Source organism: Choloepus didactylus, chromosome 2, assembly GCF_015220235.1.
Source record: "Choloepus didactylus isolate mChoDid1 chromosome 2, mChoDid1.pri, whole genome shotgun sequence".
Taxonomy (NCBI): Eukaryota; Metazoa; Chordata; class Mammalia; order Pilosa; family Megalonychidae; genus Choloepus; species Choloepus didactylus.
In genome coordinates this window covers 166,620,025-166,632,513 of record NC_051308.1, presented here as the reverse complement: position 1 = coordinate 166,632,513, position 12,489 = coordinate 166,620,025, and the positions used below count along the sequence as shown (strand labels likewise).

Below are 12,489 nucleotides of genomic sequence, written 5' to 3'. Positions count from 1 at the left end.
ATTAACCAAACACGAAACTTCTGTTTTAAGGAAAACAAAATTATGAAGCTTTTTACATTAAAAAAAAAAAAAAAAAGGCATTTTAAAGTAGAATTTATACTTCCTCCTCATGGATTTTGGCTACCATAACCTCATAACCTTAAAGACATTTAACAGAGCTTTTCTGGTTTTATCACCACTGTTTTCTATCTCAACATGTCGATGTGTAAAAGTAACCAGAAACAAAAGAAGTTAATAAACACTAAAGTATTTTTTCTTTTAAGGTTTCAGTAATCCTGAAGTCCTGAAAGTAGAAGAGAAAGACACCCTAAGATGGTAAAGGTAACAGTAAAAGATCAGAAAAATGGCTAGGAAATAGGACATCAAATTCCTATAGAAATATCTAATAAAAGTACCTAACTCTTTTCATTTGGGTATATTTTCTTGTGTTTGGTGGGGTTGGGGATGGAGGGTAGTAGCCTGCCTTTAGTTCTATGGTTAATTACAGAAGGGGAAAAATTAAACTTTCTAAAAAGCATATGCCCATAAAAAAAGAAAAAGAAACAAAGACTATTACCAAATACACCTTAATAAATCTTTAAAAATGCTCAATGTATACCTTCTTCTGAAGTTTTTCCACAAATCCAATGGGATTTTTTAGTGCTTCTCTCTGGTGTCTGCCTAAACTTTCAAGGTCTTGAACTGCTTGAGAACGCTGAGCCTCGAGTACGGCAATCGTCTGTAACAGTCTCTGATAACTACAGAGACAAAGAAAAATATCTCACTAAAATTTTCTAGTAACAATAATATATAAAAACTGAATTCAAGCCATAGTCTACTATTAAGTCATACAGTCTTTTTAATGTTACCTGAAAGAGTTTAGTAAAACATATTACAGGGAATAAATGAGGTAGGTCTTCCTGAATTATGAAGTATCTAGTCAGAAAATGTCAGTTAGAGAAAGCAAAGCCTTCTTTTCCCTTCTTAAGTTTCTACTTCTTGAACCTGAACAAGTACAGATAATAAGAAAGCATCTTGACTTTCCAACAACCAGTCATGAAGACATAGCTAAATTAAAAACAAAAATTAAAACCACAAAATTTCAGCACAAGGAGGGATCACCAAATCCAGGTCCTCTGTCCGAATAAAGAATCTGAAGCACATTTTCTTGCCAGAATCACAGTCACAGGACACTGTCACATAATTCAGACATGATCCCAGGTCTCATGCTTCTCATTTGCTCTGTTATATTCTCTATTGTTAAGGAAGTTTGCTTTTTCTTCAACAAATCTGTTATTTTTTTTCCTCAGCATTTAAGATAAAGACAAATGTTCAACTCTTAGGTGTTAAGCATTTATAAAGAAGAAGGGTCTTAAAGATGTATTTTTTACTTCCCTGCCTGCACAGGTCCATTGAGCACAGCTAGTATATAGTTTTACCCACACAAATCTACTATTTGTCATTATCCTGAAACCTCACTATGGTACACATATTATATATATACTAATCCAGTCTTTGTTTTGGGGGGAGTGGTATCTATCCATATTGTGCTGCCTCTCTAATATCTAATCAGGTATTAGATGCTGAATTACATATATCAATACACATATAGGAAAAGTCACTCCGAGTTCACTTTAAAATAAGTGGTTAACTCCTTAAAATATTAGTGAAACAATTTTTCCATGTGGCTTCAAATAAATTTCCTTCTAACTCCCATAAGACTGTAAGCTCCACAATGGCAGATACACCTGTTTGTTCACTTGTTCATCCAATTGCATAGCAGTTCCCAGCACATAGATGTGCAATAAATACTTTTGAATTAATTAACAAATAAATGGATAGATGCTCTGTGCAATAAAAAAGTATAATGAATCCTTTAAATACAGAAGTCAGCAAACTAGCATCAATTTCAAAGATGAAACTTCTATTGAAATGCAATTATACTGCATAACCGCAGCATAATGTACTGTCAGAATGCTTTCTTAGCCCCTTGTGTACCACATACCTTATTATTGTTCTCAAGTCCCTTGTTAACTAATCCTTGAGATGTTTAATAATAAGGGTAACACTGGTAACACTGAAGGGTAAAACTCCTTTCAAGCTAGAGATATTTCATTTAAAAGTTTGAATTCTAAACTGCAGAGTGGGAGCTACAGAAGTTGCTCCTGGATAGGTTAGAGGTTAAGTCTAAACTCACTTTCAGTAAGCGTCCTTTGGCTTTGAAGATACAGAATATACAAACTCTGCCTCTGCTGGCTCTTTCTACTAGGCAGGCTCGCTCAAGCTCAATTTTAGGGTAACAGAAGTGAGCTGAGTTTTGGAAGCTATCCTTGCTACAATACTCTTAACTGCCCTATTTCAACTCCAGAACTCCCACCCCACTAGCTGAATAACCAAAGAGTTGTCATGTTATTTCTATATGATTGACCCTGTTTTAAGCAGGGACTGTATGCTTCTGGTATTACTGATAGAAAAACAAGTGTGAGTGTATTAAACTCCCAGCAAACCGCTGTACACACAGTAACAATAAGGCACAGTTAAGAACAGAGTTACAAAAAAATAAGCTGAGGCTTGCAAAAATGGTGTAGTCAATTTCAATGGTGGTTGCCTTTTATTACGTTTGGAATAAATTAACAGAAGAAAGGCCTCTCTGCAGCCAATATATTACAACAATTTTACTATGTCTAAATTATTTCATGATAAGTCTGGCTAAAAAAATTTCCAACAGAGATGACAAAGAAAGTATAACTCTTAGTCCCTATTTTGCTTCTCTTTTATATCAAGATGAAATGTTCATGAGACTGAAAGGCCTAGGATAAACTCTGGTAAAGATTTAAGGACTAGAATAAATGAAATGTCTTTAAGACAATAGTGAATTCAAGTCTTCTATCCCAGGTCATTTGAATTAAATACTAGAGTATTCAAGAGATTTTTCCAGTAAGATTTCCATATATATTCCTGTGCAGAAATGAATCACAAAAAACAGGGACGACATCTTAAAAAAAAACAATACGAAACAGACAAATCTATTTACAGTCCCCACCCATCCACCCATCACACAGCCAAGAGCCAACTACAAAAGCTAATCCAGGCAACAACCCAAAGCAAGATTCATCTGTTCATTAATTCAAAAATTATTTACTAAGAGAACAAGGCACTATCATAAAAGTTTCAATAATTATCAAGATAAATCAGGCACAGAGCTTAAATATAATAGGAGCACTACAATTACACCAGAGAGGAAGAAAAGGAAATGGATGAGTGTGAACAGATCAGGACTGGCCATGTTGTTGGAGCTGGATGATGAAAATATGTGTGTTCATTACACTAATCTGCCTACTTTTGTGTATGTTTGTTTGTGTTTGTTCTCCATAATGAATTAAAAAAAAAAAAAAGAACTCCAACTCTAGTCCAAATTAATGTGGGGAGGGGAGGAGAACAGGCGACTAGGACAAAGGAAATAACCATTCTTCCTCCTGTGCTGATCAGATCACACCTGCCACTGCATTCAGCTTTGCTTTGAGAGAAACAAACAGATGAGACAGGTAAGTCTATAACTACTATATTATTAATAGAAATAACAATAGCTTCTAACATTTATTGAATGTGTACTATACGTTGGATATTTTTGTACTTACGTGTAATAACTCTATCCTCACAATAAGCTTAAAGACAAGTAGTATCACTATCGTTATTTTACATATAAGGAAAGCAAGGCACAGATTAAGTACCTTGCTGAGATCATACCAGCTAGTTACGGTGGAGCTGAGATGTAAGAAATGTAACCATTTAAGACTCTAAGAGTAATCAGACAAGAAAACAAAGTCTCTAAGAGAATATTATTTCTCTCTTTATTTAATGAACAGGTATGTAGAAAAGGAAATACACTTGTTTCATAAGTTTAAAGTGGGTCAAACCAGGACCAAATTGTGATAAAAGCACAAAATGAAGAAACACCTCTCTGTCAAAATTGGTAAAAGACAGTATATATCTCCTAAAATAAAGACATTCTCCTACATAACCTTAAATACCATTATCACACCCCAGCAATTTAACTGTGATATAATAAAATGATTTAATCCACAATCCATATATAAATTTTTCCTTTATAGCTATATTTTCTCTGGGATCTAATCAAGATTACGTATTGCATTTGGTTGCCATGTCTTTTTAGTATTCTTTAATCCTGAACAGGACTTGGCAAACTTTTTCTTAAAGAAATAGATATTTTAGGCTTTGTGGTGTGGGTTGTGTCTTTTCTGTTGCAACTACTTTACTCTGTCATTTTAGTGAGAAAGCAGTCATAGACAATATGTAAACAAATGAGCATGGCTATATTTTAATTAAACTTTATTTATAAAAACAGTTGTTCTATATCAGTTGTAGATCCCTGGTCTAGAATAGCTTTCCTTTTTTTTTTTTTTTGTCTTTAATGACACAATTTAATGATTATGTAAAGCGTCCAGCCCACTTTTTTTGGAGATGTCCCCGAATCTGGATTTTTAAAAATATTTCATTAGATTTTTAAGATTACAAATCTTAAGAGTTGTTTCTATAATAGAAATGAAAACCTGGTTCCTTGGCAAGTACTCTCTTTCAGTTGAAAATAAAATCTTCCTTTCCTTTTTCTTTCTCTTTTTTTTTCCTCCTCCCCCATCTCTTCCTCCTCCTGCTCGTTCTCCTTCCCTTTCCCTCTGCCCCTCCTCTTCCTCCTTTTTTGGTTATTGTCTAGAAACTGGGCAAATGAGATTAACTTCCAGTTTGCTAATTCCTTGGGATTCTCTTTTAGACATCAGGATTTTAGTCTGTATTCTCTTTCAAATAAGTATTTTTATATTGACAGAAGCTAATAAAGAATTCAAGAGGATTTGGATATTGAAAGGTAGTGAAAAAACAACTTAGATACAGACATTAAGGGTATTTATATTTTAGGTAAATATAATTATATAATAATTGTCTTTATTTTATGTTGAAGACATGAAATAAAAGTAAAACTAAGTATTCTTTGGCACAGGTAAACTTGCAATTATCATTTCGTATGATTCAGCTTTTAGAAATAGATAAGTAATTTTGATAGATTTACATGTACGTGTGGGCAAACTGTACCTTGTACTTGCATCCATGCAAAAATATGCAAAATTTTTAAAATCATTCTCTTTTGTGTGGTTCAGTGAGTATATAAAAAATGAAAGTAGCATGTTTTGCTGAAATTGAAGAGTTTAGGAATTTCTAGTCTTTGATTTTCCTTTAAGTATGTATGAACATCAGTAGTAATTGTGTACAGTCTTTTACCAATTTTGACAGAGAGGTGTTTCTTCATTTTGTGCTTTTATCACACAAAAGGGTGATGAGCCATTAGGCCTATAACTTACTTTCAAATAGCTCAGCAAAAATAAAAGTATTTTAAATGGGAGGAGTAAGAGAGGAAGGGAGCAAGGGAAAAGAAGTGAGGGAGAGAACAAATGTGACAAAATTTTAACTGATAAGTTTAGGTGAACCCAGAGAGACACTCACATATTATTCTTTTAATTTTTCTAAGTTTTATAATTTTCCTAAGTAAAATGCTGAAGAATGAAGAAGCTAGTCATTATACTTTACTACTGGAAAAGAAACCAGATTCCCTAGGAACACCGGCTGGAGGAAGCAAGGTGACATAAGAATAAAAGTATTAGTCTAGCTACACTGTAAGAAAAAAGAGCATAGAAAAATTTATAATCAGATACTTATACGTTTGTGTGCATATGCACTTGTGAACATGCACACTTGAATGCACTGGTAAGCAGAAAGAAACGGGAAATAAGAACAAGGAGTATGTTGGATTTTATTCTCAAGAGGACAAAACTAGGTAAAGTAGATTGAGTAACATCAGAACATTTTAAACAATAACAAATTCTAGCCTTCCTAGCAATTCACCAGTTTAAAATGATCTGGGGTGGGGGTGGGGAGAAGCCTCAGTTACTCCACTCCATCATTTCAATCTACTCTGGTTGTGCCGGTTTGAATGTATTATGTCCCCCAGAAAAAGCCATATTCTTTGATGTAGTCTTGTGGGGCAGACGTTTTGGTGCTGATTAGATTTGCTTGAAATGTGCCCCACCCAGCTGTGGGTGAGGACTCTGATGGGATATTCCGATGGAGGCATGGCCCCCCCATTCAGGGTGGGCCTTGATCAGTGGAGCCATATAAATGAGCTGACTCAAAGAGAAGGAACTCAGTGCAGCTGTGAGTGACGTTTTGAAGAGGAACAAGCTTGCTAGAGAGGAACGTCCTGGGAGAAAGCCATTTTGAAACCAGAACTTTGGAGCAGACGTCAGCCACGTGCCTTCCTAGCTAACAGAGGTTTTCCGGAAGCCACTGGCCATCCTTCAGTGAAGGTACCCGATTACTGATGTGTTACCTTGGACACTTTATGGCCTTAAGACTGTAACTGTGTAGCCAAATAAACCCCTTTTTATAAAAGCCAATCCATCTCTGGTGTTTTGCATTCCGCAGCATTAGCAAACTAGAACACTGGTATTTCTACTTTCTGCAAAATACTAAGTTCAAAATATACATGATTTCACAGAAATTATTTTTATGTGAGCAGAACACAATTTTTTTCTAATTATCTTTTTCACAAAATAGAAGATGTATGATAGTTTCTCTTCCTTCATGAAGTCTCCAGCCACTGAAAGATTCTATGGGAACTGCAAATTCAATAATTCTCAAATGATCTCCCACTAACTTTCTAAGAAAATCCAGAAATCCAGAAGTAATTAGAGGAAAATACAGAGCCTTTCATGATATTTTATGTTAAGATAGAAAATAATACCTCAACTTCTGATAAAAGTCTTATCACTTATCAAGATCAACGATGTATTAAAAAATAACTAAAAATGCTGAATTAAAAACAAGCAAACAAAAAACCAGGTACTTGTTTGTTTTTAAAGCGTGGAAGAACCAGTGAAATACTAAGGCTTTATTTAACAGCCAAAATCTAAGTGAAGGCATAAATTGGGAGAGGCAAACTGAGCACACTAACTCTGTTGCTTTTGCTTTGAGAGCAGGTATTGAACTATACAAGCTTGAGCTCATGTTTCTGGACTTCGCATGGCCAGGGAACATACTCATCCTAGTCCTCAAAGATAACTTGTAAAGCTCACATTAAAAAGTTACCAAGCCCGAATGCCAAAGGATGCAGATGGCCCAAGGGTCCATCGACTGACGGGTGGAAGGGTGAACTGTGGTATATACATACGATGGAATATTGTGCAGCTGTAGGAGGAGGTGAAGTTGTGATGCATGCAACAACATGAAAGAACCCTGAGGACATTATATTGAGCAAATTAAGCCAGAAACAAAAGAACAAATGTTGTATGCTCTCATTAATATGAACCAACTATAATTAGCAAACTCTGAGAGTTAAATTCAAGAGCACAGGTTATCAGGAGAGACTGGGCAATCAATGCTTAAGGAGTACAGCATGTTTAGTAAGGCTGATTGTAAATGTTTGGAAATGGATAGCACAATACTGTAAGTGTGATTAACAAAGCTGAGTGTGAGTATGATTGAAAGAGGAAGGGTAGGCTCATGTAATGTCACCAGATGGAAAACTAAAGGATAAAAACTGGGGCCTATATAACTTTGTGAAACCTAGACTGGACAATGATGGTAATTAATTGTACAAATATAAGAAATTCTTACATGAACTAGAACAAACATATGTCACTATTACAAGGTGCTAATAATAATATAGTGGTATATGGGAAAAAATACAATTAATGCAAACTAAGGGCTATAGTTAATAGTAACATTGTAATATTTTTTCATTAATTGTAACAAAGGCACTATATCAAAGCTAAATGTCAATAATATGGGGATCTAAGGGGTAGGGGATTTTTTGGGGGAAGAAATGAGAATACTCTCATGTTGACAGTGGTGGCGAATTAATAACTATATGATTATACCAAAAAAGTCACTGACTGGACACTTAGGATGGACTGTATGGTATGTGAATAAAATGGGTTAAAAAAAAAAAGAATGGGGGGGATAAGGGGTATGGGATGTTTTATTTTTGTTTTGTTTTGTTTTTATTTCATTTTCTGGAGTAATGAAAATGTTCTAAAATTGCTCATGGTGATGAAAGGACAACTATGAGATGATACTGTGAGCCACTGATTGTCTACTGCAGATGGATTGTATGGTGCATGACAATATCTCAAGAAAACTGCATTTAAAAAAAGAAGTTACCAAGCACACAAGGACACAATATACCAAGAATAAGAATAAAAAGATAAAAGATGGGCTCGAAAATATCTACAGGGAATAGAAACTATGAACATGTAACTTTGAAAAGGAATCAAATAAACATTAAAAAAATATATTGAAACTAGGGAGCAGCAAGATGGCAGCCTAGAGAGGAATGGAATTTAGTTAGTCCCCTGGAACAATGAATAAACAATCAGGAACAACTAGAAAATAATCTGGAACAACTGCTGGGGGACAACTGTGACTGTCCACACATCGTACACTAACCTGGATTGGGTGGAATGGCTAAGACTGCCGCATAAAATCTGTAAGTAAAAACTGTGGAAACATGCCAGGAGTCCCCTCCTCCCACAGCAGGCTGAGCTGCAAGCCCTCACTGTAGGAGAAACCAGCATTACCAGAGCCAGCGAATATAGCTCAGCTCAGCTCCAACTGGGGTTGTAATTAACAAATGTGGACTGCTGAATACAAGCCACAAACAGACAAAGCCCATAACAAGCAGATGGAGGCTTTTAGAGATGACTGATCTTAAAGAGCTAGAAAGACCAGAGGCTCAATCTGACCAGCGGGCGAAACTGCAGGGCCGTGAACTGGCTCTGAAAAGGGGACTTCTTTCCCTTTCTCTCTTTCTCAACCTGAGTGGTTCAGTGGAGACCATCTCAACCATTTTCAGTTTGCAGTGCTCTGACCCAGACAGAGGTGGAGATAACAAAAGCACCAATTCAAATGCAGAAGATAACTCCCTAGGGGTGTATCTTCCCTAAGAGGAAGGAGGTGGGGCCCAGCTCTAGGGCCAGCCTTCACTTCAGAACTCAGACCTCAGACCCCAGGGGGAAAACAGCCAAACAGAAACTAAAGGGGCCACACCTCCTTACACCAGTCAGGAGCGACAGGCTGACAGGTGCCGTCTGCTGAGCAGGTTAGGAAAAGCACAGCTGCTAGAGGTCTCACAGGAAAGCCTGCCATTCTTCTAAGATACACCCTGAATATAACTCCATTCTGAGATCTGAACCCATTCTGGTCCAGGAAAATCTGATTTGGGTAACCAAGGAAACTAGATGCCTACACAACAGAAAACTACAAATTACAATAGGAAAAACAAAGATATGGCCCAGTCAAAGGAACAAACTTACACCTCAATTAAGATACAGCTGAGATATTGTTTTCACTTTAATGAAACAATCAAAGATTTTCAAAGAAATATGCTAAATCAAATAAAAAACCAAATCAACAAGTTCAGGGAAGATATGGCAAAAGAGATGAAGGATCTAAAGAAAACACTGGGTGAACACACAGTAGAAAATGAAAGTCTGTAAAACTACTAGCAGAATCTATGGAAATGAAAGGCACAACACAAGAGATGAGAAACACAATGGAGATATACAACAGCAGACTTCAAGAGGCAGAAGAAAACACTCAGGAACTGGAGAAAAAGACACCTTAAATCCTACACACAAAAGAACAGATAGGGAAGAGAATGGAAAAGTATGGGCAATGTCTCAGGGAACTGAATGACAACATGAAATGCATGAATGTACATGTCATGGGTGTCCCAGAAGGAGAAGAGAAGGGAATAGGGGTAGAAGCAAGAATGGAGGAAATAATCAATGAAAATTCCCCATATCTTATGAAGACATAAAATTATAGATTCAAGAAGTGCAGCGTACCCCAAACAGATCTGAATAGACCTACGCCAAGACACTTAATAATCAGATTATCAAACATCAAAGACAAAGAGAGACTCCTGAAAGCCGCAAGAGAAAAGCGATCCATAACATACAAAGGAAGCTTAATAAGACTATATGCGGATTTCTCAGTAGAAACCATGGAGGCAAGAAGGAAGTGGTGTTGATATATTTAAGATATTGAAAGAGAAAACCTGCCAACCAAGAATCCTACATCCGGCAAAACTGTCCTTCAAATATGAGGGAGAATTTAAAATATTCTCTGACAAACAGACAATGACAGAGTTTGTGAACAAGATACCTGGTCTACAAGAAATACTAAAGGGAGCACTACAGACAAAAAGGAAAAAACAGGAGTGAGAAGCTTGGAACACAATTTTGGGTGATGGTAGCTCAACAATGTAAGTACACTGAACAAAGATGACTGCAAGTATGGTTGAAAGAGAAAGGTTAGGAGCATGTGGGACAGCAGAAGGAAAGAGGAAAGATAAAGACTGGGACAGTATAACTCAGTGAAACCTAGAATGCTTAACAATTGTGATAAAATGTGCAAATATGTTTTTACATGAGAGAGAACAAATGAATGTCAACCTTGCAAGGTGTTAAAAATAGGGTGGTATTAGGGGAAGAATACAATCAATGCCAAGTAGAAACTACAGTTAACAGAAACATTGTATTATGATTCCTTTAACGTAACAAAGGCAGCATCCCAAAGCTAAATACCTATAAAAGGGGGACATAAGGGAGGAGTACGGGACTCTTGGCACTGGGGATGGTGTCTGACTCTTATTCTACTTTAGTTTAATGTTATCTTCCCTTTTATTGCTTCCTAGCTGTCATTTTTTTTTTCCTTTTCTCTCTTTTTCTTTTCTCTCTACCTTCTTTGACTCTTCCTCCTTCTTTGTGGAATAAATGGAGATGTCCTTATGTAGATAGTGGTGATGTTGGTGAATGCATAAATACGTGATTATACAGGGAACCACTGATTGTTTACTTAGTATGGAATGTATGGTGTGTGAACAAAACCATCTTAAAAAAAAAAATGGGTTGATGAAGAAACCTTGAGGGCACCATATTGAGTGAAATAAGTCAGACACATAAGGACAAATATTGTATGGTTCTCACTGACATGAACTAATTATAATACATAAACTCATAGACATGCAATATAAGAGACCAGGATATAGAATGCGGCTAAAGAATGGGAAGTGGTTGCTTATTATGAGCAGAATGTTTAAATAGGTTGAACTTAAGTGTTTGGAAATGGACAGAGGTGAAGTAGCACATTACTGTGAGAATAACTAACAGTGCTGAATGGTATGTCAATGTGGTGGAAAGGGGAAGCTTAGAGCCACATATGTCACCAGAAGGAAAGCTGGAAGTTAAAATATGGGAATGCATAAAGCAGTCAATCTTTTGGTGGGCAATGTCCATGATTAACTGTACAAATAGTAGAAATCTCTTTCATGAACTAGAACAAATGTATGACACTATAACTAGAACTTAATAATAGAGGAGTATATAGGGAAAAAATATACCCATCGCAAACTATGTACTACAGTTAGTAGTATTTTAACATTCTTTCATCAACAGTAACAAATGTACTATACCAATACTATGAGTCAATAATGGAGGGGGTGTTGATTAGTGGTATGGGAGGATTTGAGTTTTCTTTTTTCTCTTTATATCTATTCTGGAGTAATGAAAATGTTCTAAAATTTGAAAAAAAATTGTGGTGATGGATGCACAGCTGTATGATGGTACCATGGGCAACTGATTGTGCACTTTGGATCCTTGGATGATTGTAGGTTTGTGAACAATTGCAATAAAATTTTAAAAATATACATTAAAACTAAAAACTTGGACAAATTTCCACATCTGGAAATTTAAATTCAGAACTCCTACAGTAAAAACAACCAATTAAAAAAAAAAGAAAAAGAAAAAGAAAACCTGAATAAAATATTAAAACATTGTTAAAAGCATCAAAGAGCTAACAAGATTATGAGGTACTACCAGGCAAAGATCCAGAAGATGAAAGCCAAAAAGTTAAATACATGTTTTGAGGACACTTTTGCCCTAAAACAATATACTGATCCAGAAGAAGAGACCAAAAGGCTGAGCAGTGTTTCTTGCGGTTTAAAATGGTAAAAATTCAAAAGTTGGAAGTCTAGGGTCTACCAAGAGTAGAGGTACCTGGGAAACCAGCTCATACTTTAGCTGGGATCCTCAAGGGCTACACCCTAGGAACAAGAGTGAACAGGAAATAAACTGCCCTCTCACAGAAGACTAGAATATCTGAGTTTGGAATTAATTAGTAGGGCTAAAGATGCACATACCTCAAGACATAAACATACCATTGTATGATTAGGTATATACCCTCAAGAAACTCTTGAGTGTACACAGTAGGAGCCATATATTCATAGCAGCCTTATTCATGATAAACAAAAACCAAAAACAACCCAAATGTCCATCTAGAAGAATGGATAAAGTGTAGTACAGGCATACAATAGAATACTATACAGCAATGAATATGGATAGAATACATCTATTTACATCAATACATGAATATCACAAACAT

At 36.0% G+C, this 12,489-nt stretch overlaps 1 protein-coding gene across 5 annotated transcripts in view; it reads right to left on the bottom strand.

The window, feature by feature from the left end:
- Positions 1–12,489, bottom strand: part of ZZZ3 (zinc finger ZZ-type containing 3) — a 118,558-nt gene that overhangs the window by 14,396 nt on the left and 91,673 nt on the right. For all 5 annotated transcript variants that reach the window (XM_037826880.1, XM_037826881.1, XM_037826877.1 and 2 more), the window contains one exon: positions 599–737. In XM_037826880.1, the coding sequence (XP_037682808.1) occupies positions 599–737 (139 nt within the window). The remainder of the gene's footprint in view (positions 1–598; positions 738–12,489) is intronic.